General features: G+C 45.4%; 1 protein-coding gene across 1 annotated transcript in view; it reads right to left on the reverse strand.

The window, feature by feature from the left end:
• The window catches only part of LOC146870028 (N-fatty-acyl-amino acid synthase/hydrolase PM20D1-like), a 54,446-nt gene extending 32,912 nt beyond the window's left edge, over nucleotides 1-21,534 (reverse strand). The window contains exons 1-4 of the mRNA XM_085640899.1: nucleotides 21,453-21,534; nucleotides 20,651-20,883; nucleotides 11,776-11,862; nucleotides 10,929-11,062 (exon numbers count right to left, since the gene is read on the reverse strand). Of these exons, the coding sequence (XP_085497025.1) occupies nucleotides 10,929-11,062; nucleotides 11,776-11,862; nucleotides 20,651-20,883; nucleotides 21,453-21,483 (485 nt within the window). The 5' untranslated portion in view covers nucleotides 21,484-21,534. The remainder of the gene's footprint in view (nucleotides 1-10,928; nucleotides 11,063-11,775; nucleotides 11,863-20,650; nucleotides 20,884-21,452) is intronic.
• Nucleotides 21,535-23,890: the final 2,356 nt, after the last annotated feature.

Here is a 23,890-nt window from a genome sequence, read left to right on the forward strand (position 1 = left end):
GGACCATTCGAAACACCCACCTTTGGGGTTACACGGACACTGGTCAATGCCAGCCGTGGTGACTCAGGGGCAAAGGCCTCAGGGATGCCGGTGAGAGAGAGTATCCCTGCGACGAGAGATGGTCATCAGCCGCCTGACTGCGGAATCTGAGGTGAGACCTGCCGTCTCCTCCGCACCCGTACTTATCGGCATGGGAGTAACACGATACAGGACACTGAACCCAGGCCAGATCTGAGGAAGAGGGCCTCAAGGATATCCCGTGGCAGGGGAACACCTGTGAGAGGGGCATCCTGGTGAGAGGGGTGTCTTGCGAATAACCCGTCTTTCTGCAAAACAGAACACACGCCACAGATAAAGAAAAGGACTGGACTAAAAGACAAACGGCAACATCTAGCGGTGAACCACAAGAACTCAACTGTGTTTGTCGCCAAGAAAATAAAGCGAAGAGAGACTGTGAGAGCAACTGCAAGGCAGAGCCGTCAAACAGACTAACTCCATCGAGCACCCATGACTGGTGCCACAGTGAACTGGTGATCACCCGCGACAGGAAGAACATCGTCTGTGACTCCAGGCTGCTGAAGCGTGAGCGACTCTGCAGAAGTTTGGTCACTGTATTACCTCTGTATATATATTTCTTTCTCCCCTAGGTTGGACATTTGACTCTGGGTTTTTGTTATTAAAAATTGGGAGGAATGTAGTGTCCTAGCATGGACACGTTCTAGTGTTCAGAAGTGTGTGTCCTACACTGTACACCCACCCACCACCTACGTCACTGGGTCAGGTGACTAGGCTAATAAAAGGGCCGAGCGCACGTGCTCGTGGCCAGTTAACCCACTACCTAACTGAGTGTGCTGTGTCCGTCATTATCTAGCATGAGGGCCTAGGGCCCCAACACAACAATTAAAAGACTGTGAGCGCCGACTTCAGTACCAACTTACTGTACCTCACCCATACCGGACTTTGAGCGATATGAGCCGCACGTTTGTGATTTTCAGTATAAAGCAGGCAGCTTAAGTATATTTGATGCTTTATTGTTGATAGATATTATGTTTGTTGGGTGTGGTTGGAGGACTAACCTAGACATGTTTACTTGCAAACTGGTGCATTTGACTTGCGTATTGCCCACATGGTTGTGCGTGAATTAGCTGGAGTTATCGCATAGTGGCCGGCTGGCCGCATCTGCTAGCTTGTTTTGACTGATGTGGGTGGGTGTTGTCAATTCTATGTCAGGACAGGAGGCTCCGATTATGCTTTCTCATTTCTTTATTAGAAATGCCCAGCAGCCAATCAGAACCGTTTATGAAACGAAAAAACTACAGTACCCATGAGCACCAGGGTACCACGTGACCAACCATAGAGTCTCTCATATAAAAGATACAATGGGAGAAAGTACGTCCTCTTTCTTTGCTGCTCCGCAGCCAGTTAAGTGCCTTTTTCTTATTACTCTTGATACATTGTTGCATTATTCGCTGTGCGATACCGCTTTGACGCGCTCGCTTGCTAGTCTTTATTTGTGCATGGATACATTGTTGCGCGCTGTCTCACGCGGTTTCTAGGTCTCCGCTTGTCGCGCGGTGCACATTCAGGGAGCGTGGTCTCACCTCCCCAGGCGAGACGCTCGTTCGAGCGTCGGTGTCCTTCTTTTGGTGGAGTGGGAGTTAAGGGGCTGAGGAGCTCGCGCTAACGCGCGTGCTTCTCTGTTTACACTATTTCTGAGGCGGCCGTTACCGCGCATGCGCGGCGGCCATTTTGTTTGTTTATCTTCGTGTTTTCCACACGGACCTTGTCAGAATCGGTTGTTCTTCACACCGCTGCCCACTGCCTCAGTTTACCTTCAGCCCCATCAACGCCCTTTGCTGTTTTAAGGCTTGGGGCTGTACAATAACGCATAGGCACTGCCTAGAGTGACTGTCAGCAAGCCCTCCCTCCACAATTAATTATTTATTTATTTGGTCAGGTTTTTTCTGCCCTTATCAGTGGCTTGCTGTGGGGTTTTTCACTCCCCCTGAATTGTGCCTTTGGCATACATATATATATTGACATTCAAGTGTCATTTTGTGGGCATTAATTTCACTTTACAGTGACAAAAAGTAAAATGGAGGAGTATTTTGATGATGATGATTACTCCTTTGAGGATGACAGCTCTAGTTTCCTAGAGCAGGATTTAGTAGAGGCTCTGGACCAAGGAGTTCAGCACTCCGTTAATAAAGCTCTGGTCCACGCTATCAATCCTCTGAAGCGTCATTTGACGCACTATGCCAAGCAACAGGGTTGGTTGCCTTCTTCACGTTCTTCTAAGTCCCCAGTAAATCCGCATAGGTCGGATTTTAAACGTTTGGCTAAATCTCTAGCCTCAGAAAAGGCTTCCTCCAGGCCACTGGTAGGCGCTTCTACCTCTGCTGGCTGCCTGACTGACACTGAAGGTCCTCCTTCCTCCTCTTCGGACCAAGATGTTCCTCCACCACGCAAGAAGTCTCATAAGGAGCACTACGTGGACGCTCCTACTCACCCTCAGGTCCTAACCTTTGAACCTTCGGAACTTTATCACCCCCATTCGTCTTCCTGGCTTCCTTCTCCTGCGGTAGCGGAATATGTCCAGGCGCACATCCGGCAACCCTTTGAAAAGGATGTTAGGGCTCGTCTCCGCTCCGAATGCCCTCGCCCGGATCTCGCAGATCACCTGGCAGACACTCCTGAAATTGATCCCACAATGCTTTCCTATTTGAAAAAATTTGCAAAGGATCCAAAAAAGGGTCTAGACAGATCCTGGCGTTCCTGTCAGGATAAAATGCTGGATTTATTGGGACCCCTCACCAAGATTCTTGATCTTGGCTTTCAGGCCAAGGAAGCTGCTTCCCTTGTGGATCCGGATGACCTCATAGAATGGGCTCAGAGGGCTATTTGCCAGTTAGGCAATGCAAATTGTGCAATTTCGAGTGAGCGCCGCCGCTCTATTCTACTAAAAATTGATCCAAAATTGGCGGAGCTCTCTACTTCCGAATCTGGTCCGGTGGCACAAGGTCTTTTATTTGGCCAACCGTTTCTTAAGGAACTGACAAAGTTTGTTGCAACCTTCAGCGGTTTGGATAAAGCTCAAGCTTCCATCAAGCGTGCACTTCGTCCGGTTTTTGCCAGGGCCGGACGACATAGGGGACGCTCGTTCGGCCGTGGTTCCCATAATCCCTCCCAGAGGGGTTATCAGTCCCAGAGAGGCGGTGGTCAGGAGTCCGGCTACAACTCCCGCTCAAACTTCTATCCTTCCCGCAAAGGGAGAGGTCAATTCCGGAAAGGCCGTTCCGGTGGCAACCAAGGTGCCTATCACGACTCTAACACCTCAGGTGAGTGTGATTCCTTTTTCCGAGGTGGTTCTGGGGGGCAGAATACGTTTTTTTCTCCAGAACTGGCGTCAAATCTCCAACGATGCTTGGGTTCTGCAAACTGTTCAAGGTTTCAAAATAGAATTCTATCAGACCCAACATCAATCCCTCCCCCCAACGCCTCTACATTTTTCTCTTCAAGACCAAAAGTTTATCTCGGCGGAGATAGAATCCCTTCTCGCCAAAGGGGCAATTATTCCAACTGTTCCCCACCCACAAGGGTTCATCAGCAATGTTTTCTTGGTTCAGAAAAAAGGGGGTGGCAATCGCCTGGTCCTCAACTTGAAGGATTTCAACGGCAGTGTCGTTTACAGACACTTCAAAATGGAAGGGATCCATCTTTTGCGCGATCTTCTTCGCGAAGGGGACTGGATGGTTCGGTTCGACCTCAAGGATGCGTATCTTTCGATTCCCATTTTCGAGCCTCATCGTCGGTTTCTTCAATTCAGTTGGCAGGGGATTTGGTACGAATACACGGTTCTCCCTTTCGGCCTCTCGTCAGCACCCTGGTGCTTCACGAAACTTCTGAGGCCCGTAGTGGAATGTCTGCGTGCTCGGGGTGTCCGCTTGATAATATATCTCGACGACATTCTTCTCATGGCGGACAATCCCCTCACAGTCTTAACACACCTGGAGTGGTCTATCGACCTTTTACAATCCCTGGGTTTTCTAGTCAATCCGCAGAAGTCTATCTTGAACCCTACACAGGTGATCGAGTTTCTAGGTTTTCAAGTGAATTCCCTATCCTGTCAACTTTTATTACCACACCAAAAGATTCGGTACATCAAGAGGGAATTGAGGTCTGTTCTTTCCAGACAGACTGTGTCGTTGAGATCGTTAGCACGTGTTGTCGGTCTATTGGCGTCCTCCATTCAGGCGATATTCCCAGGTCCTCTGCACTACAGAGCACTTCAAAGGTTGAAGATTCGTCATCTCCAAAAAGGTCTTCGTTATTCAGATCTGATTCCTCTTTCCGAGGATGCGAAGAGCGAGATGCAATGGTGGTTAGACCACATGGAGGCCTGGAATGGACGAGCCCTGTTCGGCTCTGCTCCGGATCTGGTGATAGAATCCGATGCCAGTCTTTGGGGTTGGGGAGCCCGGTGCGGTCCCATCTCGACCGGGGGTCGATGGTCCCCCCAGGAACTGTCTCTTCACATCAACTGTCTAGAGCTTCTGGCGGGTTCCTTTGCGATTCGGTGTTTCTCTCCTCTTCAGACCAATTGCTGTATCCTTCTCCGCATGGACAACGTTTCAGCGGTCCGGTATGTCAACAAGTTGGGGGGAACACGATCCAAGATTTTGGCGGAGATCGCCAAGGATTTTTGGCATTTCTGTCTTCAACAGAAGATCACAGTTATTGCCGAATACCTTCCCGGTTGCCGCAATCAGATTGCGGACTGGAACTCTCGCCATCTTCGCGACTTCAGCGATTGGCGCCTTCACCCGCGCATTTTTCGCATTCTCCGTCGGACTTGGGGTCAATGTCACCTGGATCTGTTTGCGTCTCGCCCAAATACTCAACTCCCTCTATTCTTCAGCTGGAGGCCGGATCCGAAGGCCCTGGCCACGGATGCATTTCTTCAGACTTGGCCGTCCACTCTGTGTTACGCTTTTCCCCCGTTCATGATGATTCCCAGGGTTCTGGCCTACGCGAAACGTTTTCAAACAGAGCTAATTCTCATTGCTCCGCTGTGGAGAGCTCAAGCATGGTTCCCGGTTCTTCTGGAGATGTGTTGTGCGGTCCCGTTCCTTCTCCCCCAGAAGTGGAATCTGTTGTTGGATCCCCTAGGCGATCCGCATCCCCTTGTTCTATCCGGCAATCTCCTTCTGTTGGCGTGCCGAGTTTCGGGGATCGCTGGTCGCTTCCAGGCCTTTCATGCGACGCTTCCAAATTCATCAGTGACGCCTGGTCTCCCAGTACTCACAAACGATATAGAGCCTCATGGAAACGTTGGTGTGACTGGTGTGTTCAGCGGGAAGTTGATCCCGCTTCAGCAGATGTGGCTATGATTATTAATTTTCTAGCTTCTCTCGCTTCCTCTGGTTTGGCTTATCGCACGGTCAACAACTTCCGTTCCGCCATCTCTGCGGCTCACGTTCCCATCAATGGTAAACCGGCGGGTGAACATCCCTTAATTTCCAAATTGCTTAAGGGCATTCGTTTGGCGAATCCTCCGTGTCCTAAATATGTCTCGCTTTGGGATGTCTCCATTGTTTTGAGATTTTTGGAGGCTTGGCCTTCTAATTCATTACTTTCTCGCAAGCAACTCTCTGCCAAATTGACTATGCTGTTATGTCTCGTTTCTTGCAAACGAGTTTCTGATGTGCGTGCGTTAGACTTAGCAGGTCGCAGATTTACACCTGAGGGTGTCACTTTTCTAATTTCTAAACGCACCAAGACTGCTACCTCTTCGGTTACCTATCCGTCTTTTCCTCATCATCCCAACCTTTGCGTTGTTCAATGTGTCAAGGATTACGAGGTATGTACTGCCCCTTTACGTTCTGATACACAGGGTCAACTACTTATTGCCTTGCAGAAACCTTTTCGTCCTGTTACTCCTGCTACTTTAGCTCGCTGGGTTAGATGGCTCTTGTCTGAGGCTGGAATTGATGTTTCCATTTTTGGTGCTCATTCGGCTCGCGGGGCCATGGCCTCTAAAGCGTTCTCGATGGGTGTTTCATTACTGGACATCATGAAAACCGCAGATTGGTCTTCTGACTCTATGTTCAAAACTTTTTATTACAAACCTATCGAACATATTGCTTCTGTAGTGGTGGATCAGCTTTGAACAAGCATAATCGGAGCCTCCTGTCCTGACATAGAATTAAAAATTTGCAAACATTCGTGACAAGAATTTTCAATTCTATTAAGGACAAGGAGGCGAGGATTATCCCACCCAAAGTCATGTTTGATTCTCATGTTTCTCATTGTCACAGTTGTATTTGATTTATGCCAATGCATTGGTTTTCTCTCTTTTTACCCTTCCCTTTTATTGCCTTCACTCTCTTTATCGGATGAGTATTACGGCTGTACTTTCTTTTCAGGTTCTGACCCGAAATAGTGACTCTGCTGTTTATCCTGCTAACTACGCTTGGATGGTCTGCTGCCTCCTCTGTTCGGCGATTGCTGTGTTTCTAGCGTCAGGATGATCTCCGGCTGCGGCTGATGGACTCTGTTACCTGGCATTCTTCGTTTTCCATTGGACTTCCTGTTTTCTGTGAACTGTTCCTCACCAAAGAAAGAGGACGTACTTTCTCCCATTGTATCTTTTATATGAGAGACTCTATGGTTGGTCACGTGGTACCCTGGTGCTCATGGGTACTGTAGTTTTTTCGTTTCATAAACGGTTCTGATTGGCTGCTGGGCATTTCTAATAAAGAAATGAGAAAGCATAATCCTCGCCTCCTTGTCCTTAATAGAATTGAAAATTCTTGTCACGAATGTTTGCAAATTTTTAATTCTGTTGAGACATATACTGCGGTATGATGGTGAATATTGCTGGTATGCTTAAATGCTTTTGTGGGAACTCTCCTATCCACCTACGTGGCATGTCATTGCACTGTTGACTGCCCAAAGTGCTCTGTGTATAACGTTGTGTTGGACGTTCATGTGCATTGTTTATTCTTCACTAAGAAGCAGTGGCGCCAAATTATGTTCATGCTGTCTCTGTGACACTGACAAAGTCCTCTCAATTCTGATTTATGATCCCGGTTTTCTCAACTCAGTATTGTGCAAATACCCAGATGCTGTGTCATTTGGACATATTCTGACATATGTATATTTTGTGCATGTATAATTGTGAGTTATATCGTTTATGGTATTACTATACAACCCTTTATGCATATAGGGACCTTTCGCTTATCTTTACGTGTCTAAAGGTACTGATTCAATTTGTTGTGCTGTTTAGCCTTAACTGTTCTTTATATCTTTCACAGAGTTAGACTGTGAGCTTCCACGGTCGCAAAAACGGATCATCCTTTCAAATAATTTCACTGACCCTTCATTTTCTTGCCCATGTTTGTAACCAATATATGTATTCACGTTTCTGTATAAATATGCTTTTGCACTCCACCTTCTCCATATGTATGTATTGTAACGATATACATGCAATCCTTTCTGTAAAGATGATATGCACTACACCTGCTTCATATGTACTGGATGTACTTTTACGTACAGTGCTCCAACACCCTTGAGTACTGGTCTACGCCATAAAAAAAAGTGTAAGATAAAATTGAAAGTGCTATTAGGAGCACATTTACACCTACCTATGTCGAAAGCATGCACTATGTCTTTTATAGATAGTTCTGTGTAATGTAATCTGTAGGTTGTTGGGTTATAGTTGAATGCTGCTGGGGCTCCATGATGACATTTTAGATGCATAACCGAACTGTTTTGGGTGCACATGTGCGCTAAAAGTGCTGTTGGGCGTAGCTACGAGCCTTTTACTTCACTGATACATGGTATTCAGGGCCCAGCTAGCTTGTCCATTCTAGGCATGTTACTAAACAGGTACAGTGAGTCCAAGTACCGACCTTCTGTCTCTTACCTATCTCAGCTCTTCTCTCTTCTCTCTCCTCCCTCCTTTCGCTGCCTCAGTCCTCTCTCCTTCCACTACCTCAACCCCCTCTCTTTCTACTACCCACTTTCCTTTGTCTCAGCCCCCTTTCCTGTCTGGCCCTTCCCTGCCTCAGACAGTCTCTCTCTCTTCCCTGTCTCAGCTCTTCTCGCTCTATCTTACCTGTCTCGGACCTTCTGTCTCTCTTCCCTGTCTCACCCTCTTCTCTCCTCCTGACCTCCTTTCACAGCCTCCACCCTGCTCTCTCCTCCACCCTCCTCACCGCCCTCCGTGCTCAGCCTCAGCCCACCCCTGCCCCACAGCTCTTCTGTAATTGCAGCGCTGTGTGCCTGGCCCGGAGCCACCAATCAATGTGTCGCTGTTGAAATGTTAATGCTAATCGTATAAGGGCTCCAGCAGGCGGGCAAATAGAGACAAATTTCGGGGGGGGGGGGGGGGGTAGGGTCTGAAAGAGATTTCGGGGGGGGGGGGCGGGGGCTAAGTCTTCCAGCCATAGGCAGAGTGGCTGTAAGAAGGGGTGAAAACACAACAAAACCCTCATTAACAAGTAAATGGTCTTTTAAAGACCTGTGAAGTACTCGGGTCCGGCTGCAATTAGATGGACGCCAGCCCGCGAGGCTGTCTCAGCCGGGCTGACACACATGAGGGGGGGGGGGAGCTGAAGCCCGGTGAGCCGAATGGGTGTTGCGCGCCTGGGCTCCAGTGGCACGCCCTTCAGTGGCAGTGCCAATTAATCTCAGGTAAAGCCGTCTCTGACCTTGGGCAGGAACCTGCCGCAGCCAAGAGATGCTTATGTAATTACACCGTAAAGTGTGTAATCACCGCCCTCATCCCCGTGGCCTCCCAATTAGCCGGCTTCGGTGCCGGGCTGCCAAGTGCTGCCGCCGGAGATGGAGAGACGCCCATTAACACCAGCGCAGCGCCAACTGTTGCATGCAACTGATGTAGCGCCTAAATGTATTGAAAATTGTAGGGGTGCATCATATTCACTGTTAGTTGGCACCCGCATATAATGAACGTATCTTTAGTTGTGCTGTGCGAAATGTATTAAGAAATGTATCAGCTATGTCGCAATGTAGAAGCATTAGGAGACGCGGAAAACATATAATGGATGTATTTAAGAAAATGTAAAACGATAAGTTTCTGTTTAATGCAATGTACTCGACTAAATGTGTAATTCGATTGGATTAATTCATGTATGGCGTTTATTCATGTATGTGAAAGTAAAAGCACTAACGTTAGAATGTAATTTAATAGTGTGTTTAACCTAGTAGAGGCCCGAAGTCACATATATCGTGGAAGAGAAAGGCCTGGTATTTCTTATGTTAGCTGTATGCGGTAGGCCGCAAGTGATTTATTTTAGCAGAGGTTTTAGGCTGCAGTAAATTGTAGAAGTAAAGGATGCGAAGTATTTCTTCACTCTGTGATCTCACCGCAGGTGCAAGGACAGTTGGTTCGTTAGTAAAAAGGTCTTTGTTTAATAGTTGAATTATGGAGAAGGCCAGACATGGGAGTGCATTGGAATGTGCCAATCGTAACTCCTAGTGCCGACGGTGTCTGGGACTCAAGGCCAAGCTGATGGACGAGGGAAGATGGACGGAGCTGAATGGAAAATTACTGGAAGAAGACCTGGTCGATGAGGTGTGCCAGAAGGTGTGTTTTGTGTTTTGGGATTTCGTATTAGGGACAGCGCCCCGAGGGTTGAGCAGAGAGGAGGTAGGCGAGGAGCTAGAAGGAGCGTTTAGATCGAGCTCTCCAAGTGAAGACTTCTTAGGAAGTTCACTTCTGACACCTTTTCACGAGTTCTTGGGTCTCAAGGGAATGGTAAACAGGGACGTCATCTAGCATAGAGTAGGGACAGAAATGCTTTGGTTTAATGATTCCTAACATCGACATTAGCTTGGTAGTTATCTACCTCATGCTTTTAGAAGCCGTGTTTTTGTTCATATTCAGTCGTATGCGGATTCTTCGTAGAGTGGCATTTGTATTAGTACCCATTTATTTGCTGAGCCTTGTGCTAAGGTGCTTGTATCTGCAGATGTTTTTTCTGATAATAAAATTCCGAAAGGAATAGAAATTGACCTCCGAGTCTTCAATTATGTCAAATTGCGGAAGGTATTCTTTGATAATTGTGTTTGCTCCCTCCACGCTATTGGGCAAGTAAAAAGGTTCATTCGACCAGAGTGGGTTCTTGAGATAAATTGCTTCAAGAAAATTGGGCCCCAGCACCTAAACACTTATAAGGTCCCAAAGGCGAGACCTATTGGCTATGCCAATGCTTGTTGTGATTCCAATAGGTCGCAAACCGAAACCTACCTCATGAATATTAATGAGGGAGGTCTATTTGCGACCCACTTGGAATCGCTAAACATGAGTGTTTGCGATTACCAAATAGTGAATCACAAAAGTCCGCTATTTAGTAATCGCAAAGCCTTCCCTATGTTTATCTAGCTCATAATGTAGAAACAAGTAAGGTCTTGCCTTCTAGGGGGCTCCTATTCCAGTTGCAAGTTGAGTACATACTGTGTGTCCCTTCATTTTCGGAAAGCACCCACTACATCTTAAGACTGCCAACCATTATTCAACCACTGGCCACAGAGCACAAGTGGGTTCATACTCTACACCATACATGCAGAAAATCCCTCTTCCTTGCAGTTCCTTAGTTTTTAACTTTTTTACCCTTCCCATAGACCATGGCCACAGCAACCCAGAGCACTTGAACATTATAGAGACCACATCTGTCTTCGTTTGTTCAGGGTGAAAATGGGAAAGCAGAATCTAAGTTCATTGTGCATGAAACAGCCAAAACAGATTAAACTTTCTTTTAAATCCTTAGTGTATAAATGATGGCAGCAGCCGAGTGGGTTAAGAGATACTGATTCAGTAACTTAGAAAGGTTGTTTAGGAGGTCGCTGGATGCAAATGGTGGATGTGACACTGCACCAGATTACAGTGACTTGCAGTTACTTACAGCGCTATGGGACGGTTCATTCCTTGGATCACCCCATCCAAGATGCCAAGGCGCTCATCCGTCAAGAAGGACAGACGAACACCTCGAGCTTCCAGCCTGGCAGCTATTTGTAGAGCACCTTTATATCCAGACACCTATGGGCAGTCAAAGAATAGATTATAAGAAGTAGCAAAAATCTTAGGGAAGAAACTGTGGAGGAAACCACAAGGTCAACCTACAAAACATGAACTGAATAAAGGAGGTGGTTAGATTTACATGGCAAGGTAAGAAATAGTGAACATGAAATCATTTGTGATACCGTTGCAACCACAGCTACATTTTGTCTATTTAACGTTATTAAATTGTTTGCTGGCCTGCAAGAGCAGCAAAAAAGGGTGGGGAGAATGCTAAGCATGAAGTGGAGTAAGAAAGAAAGATAGGTATTCACTAGGAAAAGAAGCAAAGGTAACAACAGACATAAGGAGGATATAGGGGTGGAAATTCAGAAAGGGACCGAATCAGAAAATTGAGAGTGCGGGACAGACAAGCAGAATTACAGGGTGACAAAAACTGAAAGAATGAGGGAGTGAGAGAGAACGAACGTGATAATTAGCGACATGGAATGGCAGAGAGAAATTTAAAAAACAGGATTTTGTTAAAAAGCAAAAAGGAGCTAAGAGGGTACTGCACATAGATAACAAGAACAAAGTGACAAGGGCAAAACAAAGACATCTGGAGGGGTTTAAGTGAGTGGTCTCTAGAGCTACAGATCACAAGACAGTTTCAGATGAAATGAGGCAAAAAGGATCCAAAAAGGTGGTGGAAGCAGAAAGGCAGAGCCACCAAAAATGTGGATGAGGTTCTCTACCTCTTCATCGTGCCCGATACCCACGTAGAAGGATCTCCGCGGTCTGAACTTTATCTTCAGTAGGAACTCCAGAGCCTGCAAAATGCCCTAAGTAGGGGACACAACATGTATCAAGTAAAGCACTACAGCATAGAGGGATATTCACGTGGCAAGGCCAACGTGACAATGCATTGAACATAAGAGAGGATAAGGGAGTGAATGACTTAGGAAAGAGCATTGAGAGGTCAGAGAACAGAAGTGTTGCAGGGATTCTGCTTATACACAGAACTATGCGTAGAACCCCAGGACCTCAGTGAATTGTGGTGTACCAGAAACTCACCTCAGAACCCAGAACCCAGTATCCGGCTAGCATAAGTGTCCCATTCGTTATCCGAGATTTGGCTCGGCGATCCCAATGAAAAGACAACCCAGAACAAGCTACTCAGTGTACTCTCAGGAATGGTGGGAATCGGAAATACCTGTTCGTATATTATTCTCACATCAGTCCACAACAAAAATAAACGGAGACACGGTGAAAATAAAAAGTGTTTATTTTTATAGACCACGTGTCCTCAGATGCAGTACTTTGGCTAATACAAGCAGACAAATGATTATAATTAAAACCATCAGCATCGTTACAATACCATAGAATATAAAAGGAGTGATCATGTTCTAATGACAGTGGATACTACCACCTTCCCTTTACTAAGAAGCTAATATTATTATGATGCTAATAGAAGGTCTCTTAGGCTTGAATAGGGGACCCCATACCTCAAAGATCAGCTTAGTGAAATCACATCACAGGAGCATCAGGAGTCTTCTCGCAGGAAGGCTCGTCTTCGGTCTGAATATTAAACATGATGTCTGCAATATTAAAAGCACCAACTTTCAGGTATTCGCAGCTGTCTGTGTGTTATGGCTAAATAGTGGGTCGATCAACCTAGAGTGGAAAACATGCATTGTCTAACAACCCAGACTGTTTGTTACACCATGTACAGACCAAGGTCGCTGCGCAGAGCTCGGGATGGTAACAACAGATTGCTTTCGTGTGAGGCAAAGCGCGAGTCAGCAGTTTGTTTAAGCAATAACATGTAGATGCAGTGTCGTGTGCAAAAGCAGCAAGATGGCTTTCTAACATCTAACGCGGTTATGCTAACTTAACAATGTATGTACGTATTAAGGGAGTCCTTACTACAGAAGCAAGGTGCTTCAAGGAGCCCATGGGAGGGAGCAATGGAAAGTGGATAGGTAATAGTCTGAAGCAACTGGGAGTGCAGGTATAAGATGTGACATATTAGCGTGGAAGGTACAGGAGGGAGCACACAACAATGCACGGGGCTTGGAGGTGCACAGTGACCAGAAGGTGTAGTAAGAGTTAGAATGGGGCTGCACAACATGGAGAATTGAGTCATGGGTAAGTGGAGGCATGCAGGGTAAAGGGAGGCCTATGGAAGAAAATGCCAAGGAGAAGCATGGGGGTGGAAGATATCTTACAGTCGACCCTTGAGAAGGCGGCACAGGGCGGCGATCAGAGAGGTATGGAGTGTCAAGCATATTGCAGCAAAAGAACAAGATTCCCATATAAGAAAACGAGGACTTGGGCAAAAGACTAAATGTGTAAAAATTTGAAATAAACACAACAATATTGAATTTTTTAAATTTCTTTTACTGTTATTTTTTACTATGTGAAACATGACAAGGTGGAAAAACAAGTAACTGAAAGGCAATGGCTTTGGTCTACTTTTTTAATCGTCGACTAGGATGCCTCCCCCTTCCCTTGCTCTTGAGGACAACCTTGATGAGGAGTGCTTAGCGGATGGGTCCACATCAAATATTGCCGACCTTCACAGCATGTCAATACTTAGTTGGATGCAAAGATTAACTCTCCTCTTGTGTACTGGAGCGTATCTTCCACCCCCATGCTTTTCCTTGCCATGTTCTTTCATAGGCCTCCCTTTACCCTGCATTCCTGCACTTACCAATCAGTGTCAACCTTGGCTCTTTTAGGTGGAGGTGGCTGTGGTGCATCATCAGTCCCCAAATGAATGGTCCCTTCTTGAAAAAGAACGTTGTTAATCCACTTGCTACAGCAGCTCCAAGGGATGTAGGAGACCCTTGCATCCTTTCCCAAGGGAGACAGTTAGAAAACTGTACCTAAAGGCCTAGAAGAAGGAGGCAATGATTCCTCAACAGCTTAACTTCAGCGGTACAAGGTTCTACCTGGGTCATTTAATTGTCACTAGGCATACATTCGGAGTTGACCTCAGGATAAGGGGGATCTACCCTGAAGCTGTGAGAGAAACCTGGTGTTGTAGTGTTTAGAGGAAGGGTGTTCAACTGAGGTTAGCCCTTACAGGTCTGCAGGTTCAACTGCAATTTTTCAAGGTTTAGGGGGGAGGACGGAAGTGGCATTTGTGGGGGTTTCCGCTATATTCCTGAATGCTTTTTTATTCTGGAAATGAACTTCATTTGGTGCTGACTGTACTGTAGAGTAGGCCCTTCAAATAAATGATCCTTACAACAGATATGCCTTGAAATGCTTATTAAAACTGGTTATGTTGGCTAGGCAACAAGGGGAGAAGGGGTCTCTGTGCAGGACGACTCACATATACGACTGTTTCTCGATTGCATGGGGCTTTTGGCTTGGATTAGGGTGCGTTTCCAAGACATTACAAATTTCAAAGGGAACCTGTTAATTGAAAATGACCTCTCCTCTACCACCGAGGTCACTTTGCACTCTTCAGATGTGTGCAGGATTATCTTAATGTACAGAGATAAATTAGCCTGTTATTGTCACCCTTGACTTGACCTCAAAAGGCGAGCGTCCTTCTAAACTCAGTTATACATGGCCCTGGCCTACTCCTCGTTGTGAGAAAGTGTCTCTGTATATACTGTTCCTTAATAGGTACAGGGTGTACAGAGTCCACAGTCCCCCAGGGTTTGACAGAGGTTAAAGTTAGATATAACCTTACTCTCTAAAGTGGTAGCTTGATCGAGCAGTAAGGCAGTATCAGAGGACAGTGTAAAGCATTTGTTGTACACACTCAGTCAGCAAATGGTCTCACACCCTCAATAACTGAACTCTAGGCCAATGGTTTATATATAAAAAAATATATGCTTGTTTTATTTTAGAACCAACACTGGGATTTAAAATATACTTTCTCAGAATGAGATGTTTCATAAAAATACTTTTGTAAACAGTTACAAGTGGTTGCAATAGGCAACTCTATTTTAAACACAACAATGCATTGAGCAACAGATTACTTTTTAGATTACTTTTGAAATTCCAGGACTGGATCCTAGATTCAGTCCTGGGTCAGTACTCAGAATCAAGTGATGAAAGTCGACTTAATTACTGTAATGATTTTTAAACAATATTTAGCTATTTTAAAAGTTGACACAGAAAATATTTAAAAGAAAACAGTCAATGATTCCCTATGGAAGAAAATTCAAGTTGCAGGTACAGTATGTTCTCGTTACTTTTGTAATCCAGTACTGGGTGCCTAGATTCAGTACTGGGACCTTTATCCAAAACAGGTAAGTAATTACGTTTTCAGATATTATACGATTTTTGAAGAATATTTAAAGAATGCAGAAATCGACACTTAGAAGAAATTTCACAGAAAAACAGTCAATGATTTCCTATGGAAGAAAATTGGGTCACGGGTAAGTAGAGTATTTTTCAGAGTCAGTGCTGGGCACCAAGATCCAGCACTGGGAGCTCACCTAAGAGCAGGTGAGTAATTTCGTTTTCGTTACTCGGCTGATTTTTGGTGAATATTTTAAGATTTGAAAAGTCCACACTAAGAAGAAATTTCAGGAAAAAGCCGGTCAATGTTACCCTATGAGGAAAATAGAGTTATCGGTTTCAGGGTAAGTACTCGACTGGCAGAGTTGAGGTTCTGGGCATAGACTCAGGGGTCCCCCAGGGTCAGGTAGGTACAGTTGGTTCACCCTCAGCGACTCTAGGGCGGCCGGGTGCAGAGAGAGTTAGGCCCAATGTTATCCTATGAGGGATAGGGGGGCCTTGGTTGGTGGCTGCTGACTGGCAAGCCACGCGGCTGTGGGAGCTGGGCTCCTGGTCACTTACACAGGGCAAGTGGGGAAGTAGGTAGGTGTAGAGTTTTCACTGCCAGGGCCATTCGGGCGGCTGGGTGCAGAGTGCTTTTGAGCCTTCGGGCGCTCAATTGATTTCAATGGGAAATCTCCAGTTTAGAAAAAGACTGCAAGCTCGGGGACGAGGACTCTTCAGGTGCCACCACCACTTCGAGAGGTAAGTTGGGTAGTTGGAGGATAGGTAGGTACCCCGGGATTGGGCACAGGGGGCCGCGGGGCGCCGCTTGCAGGGGTGCCTTTTGGTGTCGGGAAATCTTACCCTCTGTTGATCGCGGTGGGAGGGCACCTTGTTCTGAGGCTGCAGGCTTCTTCAGGAGTGTCGAGGGAGGTCCTTGGGTGCTGGACTCGGGGTCACAGTCGCCGTGGGGTCGTCCTCTGGGTCTTTGTTCACTCCGGCACTGTCAAGGCTTGGCTGGGGCAGAGTGTGCTGAGTTCGCGGTTCCGGGCTGCTGCCAGGGATTAGAGATAGGGTTTGAGTAGAGCCTCTACTCATGGGAGTCCCAGGGGCTTAGAGCCAAAAGGTAGCCAGGTCCTCCGGGGTTGGATGAGGTTGCTGGCCACAAGAGATGCCGGGTTGGAGCAGGAGCGAGGGTCGACAGGCCGGTAGGGCTGGGGCCAAAGCAGTTGGTGTCTTCCTCTTTTTAGCAGCTGCAGGGCAGGTCTTCTTTCTTCTTGCTCTTTGTAGTTTTGAATCTGGAATCTGGGAAAGGAAGGTTCAGGGTGCCCCTAAATACTAGATTTAGGGGCGTTACAGGTAGGTGAAGGGCAGGGACCAATGGGTCCCTGTCCTGGGGTGGGTACACCCCCTATCCTGCCTCTCTCCTGTGGGAGGGGGGCAGTAGCCTAGTCCTGATAGGGTAGGGCTCACCATCTTCAAGATGGCGAGAGCCCGGAGATGTGCTTCACCTCGCCTCCCCCACCTGAGGGGTGGGGTTGGCAGGCTGGCACATCCCCTGTCCTTATTTGGGGTTTCCGGACAAAGATTCCCGCCAGAGTGGGGTGTTGCAGTGGCCTGGGGAAGCTCACAGAGGCGGCGTGCCTTTGAAGCTTCCCCCTGCCCATCCTGGGGAGGAGATTTAGCACCTCGCCCAGGATGTGCATTGTTGCAGGCCCAGGAGAGCAGGGGCTCTCCTACCCAGGGGTCCAGCAACATGTCTGCTGGGTGGCAGCCTAGGCAGCCTCAGAGCAGACGTGGATTGTAGGTTAGGTTTAAGGGGGCACCTCTAAGATGCCCTCTGGGGTGCTGGGTACATTAAATCCCACACTGGCATCAGTGTGGGTTTAATGTGCTGAGAAGTTTGATACCAAACTTCTCAGTCTTTAGTGTTGCCATGATGGTGCTGTGGAGCTCGTGTTTGACGAGCTCTCAGCACCATGTACTCTTAAATGGCAGCACTGCCCACACCATTGGCATAAGGCACCCAGCTAGAGGGGTGGCTGATGTATGCCATGGCAGTGTAGGTGATGGGCATGGCACACAGGGATGTGTGTCATGTCGACTTTGTTTTTGTCTTGCACCCAAACACTCAACCTGCAAAGGCAGTGTGTGTGTGTAAGGGTACAGGGCCTCTAAGGGTGGCACAAGGAGTGCTGCAGCCCTTAGAGGCCTTCCCTGATCACAAGGCCCTGGGTACCTAGGGTACCATTTACCAGGGGCTGACATGTGGCCAGGGTTTGCCAATTTGGGTTTGTTTTGTTTTAGGGAAGGAACATAGGCCCTGGGTACCTGATTGGCAGGAGTTCAGGGAACACTCAGTCAAAGTACATTCAGCAATTCAGCAAAAAGTGGGGGTATACCATGCAAGAAAGATAGCACTTTCTCACACTCGTCTAGGAAAGACATAGGAAATCTGCAGGTCTGCTACTAAGTCCAGCCCATCCACTTCCTTCTACTATTGGCTAGAGGTGAGACCCTAAGTACAGGAAGTTCGGTAACAGGATTCAACAGCTGCTACACATTTGTAGTATGGTTGTGAGTAAACTGCAGTATTTTGCAACTCTCAAGATTTTTTTGTATAGATCACATTGAAACAGATAATTTAGGAAGGTGTAGATAACTCAGCTAAGTAAGAAGTGCAACTAGTAAAAATAAAATCCAAGTGATGGCATTATAGGTAAATAATTGTAGCATCCCTGGACGTCAGTCTGCCAGCAAGACGAAGTACCTATTCAACACCCATAAAAATCTTGGGGCATTTTTAAGCTTGCACAAAACACGTACATTTATCACGCTACACAAAATGTAATTGTCCTAAATCGATACAGAACATACACTTTAATTCACAAAAGTATTTTGTTGAAAAAATTGAGGGGGGGGTTTACCCCCCTAAGAAATGTTAATGAGGCTGTAAAATGAAGAGGAGTGTGCTTCCTGTCACTCTCTTGCCCCCTCAAGAACATGGAAAGCTACCTGTGACTGCCTACAGGTGCATGGGAGCCATTAACAGAGCTTAACAACTCCATATTACTTAAAGAAGGTTGGTCTTTGTGTCAGCTTCTTACTCAGTCACTTCCTAGCTTGCTAACAATTGTAAAACAAGAAGTCTGCACTCTTACCTGCTTTTCCTGAAATGCTGGTCTGTCTTCTCATTGGTTGTAGCACATCATCAGTCCTCAAATGAGGTTTTCAGGTGGTGGGGCCCTCAAGACTCTAATGGACGGGCTGCTTAAAGAAGCTAAATCCTATTGTATATGGGTTCTGCAAGTAAAGTGATGTTCCTCCTTGGTCCACGTGGGCTGCCTGTATGCCAGATTTCCAGAATATCCACAATCTATTTTGCATAGAGTGAACCAAAGGAGAACCACTGATAGTAATTGGTTACCCTGGAATTCTGCCATACCTGTGGTACACAAGGACCAGCACTGGATACCCCAAGGCTAAAACTTCCAGAAAAGCCTCCGACTTAGGAATTTAATTACTCCATCAACAGTATTCACTGACAAGTCATAGCCAGTATCTAGCGCATTGAAAATAGAATCACTATCTCCTGACACTGTGGCGATATCCACCTTCCTTGTAGAACGAAGAGAAACTACTGATAAAAAGGACTGAAAAAGTAGGGCTGTATTGTAGTGAACACATATAATCAATTGTCTCTGCACTGGAAAGTAAGAATGAATTTCGGGAGATCCTAAAGCCTGATGAGGTGGGCAACTCTTGTGACCAGGGAGAATTGTGGAAACAGAGTCCTCTTCCTTTCCTGGAAACTGAAAAGTCACTGAAGGTTATGGACATTAATTAGAAGGGTATGACCTTAGTTTGCCTTCTGAATTAGACATATGGCTTTAGATTTAGAATGAATAGGTATCATGGGCTAAACAACAATTTTCAGTACTAAGGAGCCTGTCCCAGATTTTTTTTCCTGTATGGGAACGGTAAAGGACTTACTACTAATAATACAGGTATGTTTTTTTTAAATCCTCTTTTGTATTTTAGCTTTTATTTTGTGTGCTTATAAACGGAAGCTCTGTATTGAGGCAGGCTCATGTAGTGTTCCGCACATCCACATCAAATTTAAATATAGAATATAACCCTCTGAGCCTTTGTGATCATCTGCAAGAATCAACTGTAGGTGTAGTCAATTGTGGATAGTTCATTATGAAGGTTTTGCACCTTGACCCTGAGAGGAGTCTGGCTCAGTCACTAAAGGACGAATATTTATGCAAAGGCGTATTTGTTTTTCTATGGAGATCTTGCTTTCGTAGCCTGGTTGATCCCAGACTAATCTGATCCTGTTATAGCCATTACAGAAGCAGAATCACCCTTTAATGATAGTTTTAGAACCCTGTGAGGAATGAACGGGTCATTTGATAAGGGAAGGCCACAAGCTGGGTTCTCAACGAGAGGTAGAGGGCACTGGGATATGAGAAGCAATGATCATACCAGTATCAATAGCTATTTACCAACCCAGATGGAGTACAGGGTTAGAATCAATCTTTCCAACTTTGAAGGCTTTGTAAATGATGATGCCTTTTATGGATCTGTTTTGCTAATTAACAAATGAATAAAAGGCACTGTCATTTACAGTGCTAACAGCTCTAACTCTTGTAAATGTGAGACCTATTCTAAGAAGCAGCTGCCATTAGCCCGGGCTGCTCCAAAAGTGAAAGCACGCGAATGTTGCAGGAAAGCATGTTGTGCCTGCAGTAGGAGAAACTCATTAAAGAAAATAGTGCGTACAGACTAAAAAAGACATACCATGTAACAACCGAAGTAAAAGGGCCAGTCCTCACTGGAGGTTACAAATGAAGACAATGCGGTACTAAGGAGGGGCTAACAAGCCTATTAGCGAATCAGAAGCCAGCATTTACAAAGGACAATGACACAAGCCCATGAGAAATATGGGTGTAGAGTGGGTGGGGCTTCTATTCCATACTCCTGTACAGCATGCCGCAGAGCAGCGCATGTGCTTCCCAGGCTCGACCTTAAAAAAGAGATGGCCGAAAGGGGTTGTGGATGCAAACTTTGAGGCAGGGCCTGGTAACGTAGAAATATGTTTAGGCAGAGCACCACAAAAGCCCTTAATGTTTTTCTTTTCAACAGCTTGTTCTGGCCCTGCCCATTACTGCAGGGAATTTGCAACTACTTAAGAAGGGAAGAGTACAGGATGGCAGAGTTGGTACTACAGAAAAAGGGCAGAAAATATTTCAAGGTTATTGAGAATAGACTGAAGCAATGAAATAAAGCAATGTGTTCATTGTGGGTACACATAAATCACGGGGAGTTTTGAAGATCATCTATTTCTCATGAGGCAGCCTTGTGGTGGCTCTCAATACGTACAATAGCCGAGCCTTTGTCATCCAGTGTTCCTCGCCCATAGATAAAGCCATCAACTTCCTTGGCTGCGAAGGGTGGATAATTCCAGCCCTCGTCAGATGCGGGCACCACGTCAGAGTGGGCCAGCATCATGTAAGGTTCAAGTTGGAGGTCCGAACCTTGAATGGTAAAGAGGTGGCTGTATCCTGCAATTATCTCATGCTGAATGAAGCTGCAGGTAAACAATTCAGGGAAAACTGCAAGAAAAATAGAGCGAGTTAATTATGGCTATAGAGACACTTCGGTTTAAAACAAATTTAAACGTTCAGAAACTCTAAGATAAAAGACGTTATCGAACTAAGCGCATTTAGAAGTCTTCTGTGTTAATTCAATTAAGGTTATCCACAATTTAAAGTTGCACCTCCTATGCTGCTTCACTGATGTTACCCACGTTTCCAGCTGCAAAGTCTGCACTTATCAAGCTATGCAATTCCAACACTGCTTTTCTGATGTTACCTACATCTCCGGCTACAGTCAAAGTCTGTATTAATAAAGGTAAGCACCGGTGCAGGCTGTTTCAATCATACACTGCACCTCTCCTGACACACGGAAAACCAGCATGTACCAAGCTATGCACCCCCACAGTGGAGTCAGTGTGTGTTCTTGATGTTATGCTTATGCACCTGCCCCGTAGCAGTCAGTACACCCTCATCAAAGTATGCATTAAGGTGGTTATGGCTCCTCCGACCATAAAAGTCAGTCTGAACCCTGTAATGCCACCGCCCCTCATAGAAAAGACAGACCAAAGGCCTCACAGCATTAGTACCTTTTTTGATGTATGTGTTGAACTCCTCCATGGCAGTCAGGTTCAGTTTGTCTTCTGAGAAAGAGACGGTGGGGATCCTGATGGCCCCTTGGAAAGAGAAACAGACCTGCAGGTCAGTACTAAACAATCACTTGAAGGTGCAGCGTATTCTGAAAAGAAAGTGGCTGCTGATTTGACTCCTAATTAAGCCTTCTCGCACCCATAGCACTCAAATTCCCTTCCAGAAGTCCTCCAGGGGACAGCTGGATAAAAAACACCTACAAGTTTTTACCTTTACAAATACACTTTTCAGTGAGGAATCGGTCAAACTAACAATTCAGTCAGCTTAATGGTTTTTTTTTTGCTTTAATCAGAGTAGTTCTGATAAACTGAAGCATCTGTAGTATTTTATATGGATTTGCAGAGTAGAGGTACAGACCTCGTCTGAACTTGCAGCAGTGGTGTGCATCCAGGCTGGAGCACTCACAAAAAAGACACAAAGAGGTGTGAACAGTCTGTGATGGAGTGGGTAAAACAAAAATGTTGTATACCCCCCCATTCTGCATGTTCATACTAATTAGAATAATCTATTAATTATAATAAGTATTAATGTGTTTGTTTGCTACCTAATCACCCCTACTAATGTATGAATTACACGTGGGATTTGCATTGCTAAAATAATTTGTAAACTAATATACGTATGCATACTAACAATAGAATATTACATGGTATATGTTGCCTTTGTGATGCAATTGTAAATTGCACCAGATGACATCATTGGGTGAGTATAAACGCTTTAAATGTCGCCAATATGCTAGATAATTACACACACATAAGGGAATTAGTGAGGGTTAAACATTTTATTAGTTATTTCCATGTTTAATTACTTTTTGTGTTTGTTTTGCTTAAGTTGACCAATTTGGCCTATGATAAAATGGCCGACCAATGGACACGACGAAACAGCTACCATTCCACGAGGTTTCCGACTAAATGCGCATGCTCCAGGCTCCAGAACAAGTGGCCTCAAGATGACCCACACAGCCTGTACCACTGACAAGGTCGTGCCTGGACTACTGCCAAGAGCTTTAACAATGGACAATCTTAGCAAAACCGGATGGATCATGTCTGACAGTGTGACATCATAGACTTTGGGAAACCGAAACGGACGATCTTAACCAACCAATCAGAAGTGCCTAAAACTGACTTTTGCTACATTTTATCATTAATTTCATTATAAAAAGATGGTAGAATAGTGAGTTGTTTCGCTCTTTTCCTGTTTCCTGACATTATGCTGACGGAGACGGCCATGACACTGCAGGACAGCGGTTTCCCTGAATCTTTGACAGACTAGATTGCTGCCCATTTTCCTGATGAACTGAGGACTCTTAGACTGATGGGCATTGATTGATACGGGCACGTTTATGGTCCAGACCCAATCTTTGGGACTGTAGCGTGCTGCATGACGAATTGATTGACTTAAGAGGACGACCAATGTCCAGATTAGGTAACTATGACGTTCTGTGAATTGATTACAATTCTTACTAAAAATTTGCATTTATTAGATACAAATATTATTGATTAACAAGCAAATGTGTTGGGTTATTTATTATCATCTGAATCTAAATGAAAAGGATTAGAATCACTTTTGCAAATTCAACTAAATTGATCCATCGACTAAGTGGAAGGAATATCTTGAGATTCAGGATCAAGATGTGCTGGATTGAAGATATTTAGTGTATGTTTATGTAAATAGAATTTCATTAGATTATAAGATATTCTTTTCACGCCAGCGTTTGGAACATCTATCTCTCCTGTAAGAACAAAATAAATGAGAGTGTGTGAGTGTTGGTTTTATGGCCCCACCAATGAATGTATTGAGTGAAAGCGTTAGTATGGTATCTGGTTTGTGACGAAGGGAGGATAGGAAATTCCACGCTGGAGCAGTTTTTCTTGGTAGCAGAGTTATGGTTTTTATTGTTTTGGTTTGGTGATTATTGCTTGTAAATAGCTTATTGATTATTGATTGTGGATAGGTATTGGTTTATGTATTAACACTCTATGTTGAGTCGCGTCGAGTTCTATGTTGTTTGCACGACTTCTGGGATGTAGGAAGTCGGAAGTTTGTAATGGTTCCGTAGTAGAGCAGAGGTAAGCGCTGCTCTCGGGAAAGACGGAATTGTTGTTGTCCTGAAGGTACACGGGGAAAACGTGTGACGATTGAAGTTGCACGGCGCATTGTCTGGGTTTGATTCGGTAACATCGTCGTGTGTTGCCATTAGAGATATCTCCTGTATGAAAGAAGTGTATGGTAGCGAAGGTCACCTGTGAAATTTTGGTCTTAGGTACCAGGGGTCCAGATGGCACTCCAATAACGCTAATCACTAGAAAGGTAATAAGTGCTCCCTAAGCTTGATAGAAGGATAAAGTAGAGGGAAGCGCTACTTTGTTAACGAGTGTCA

Source organism: Triturus cristatus, chromosome 1_1 (genome assembly GCF_964204655.1).
Source record: "Triturus cristatus chromosome 1_1, aTriCri1.1, whole genome shotgun sequence".
NCBI lineage: Eukaryota > Metazoa > Chordata > Amphibia > Caudata > Salamandridae > Triturus > Triturus cristatus.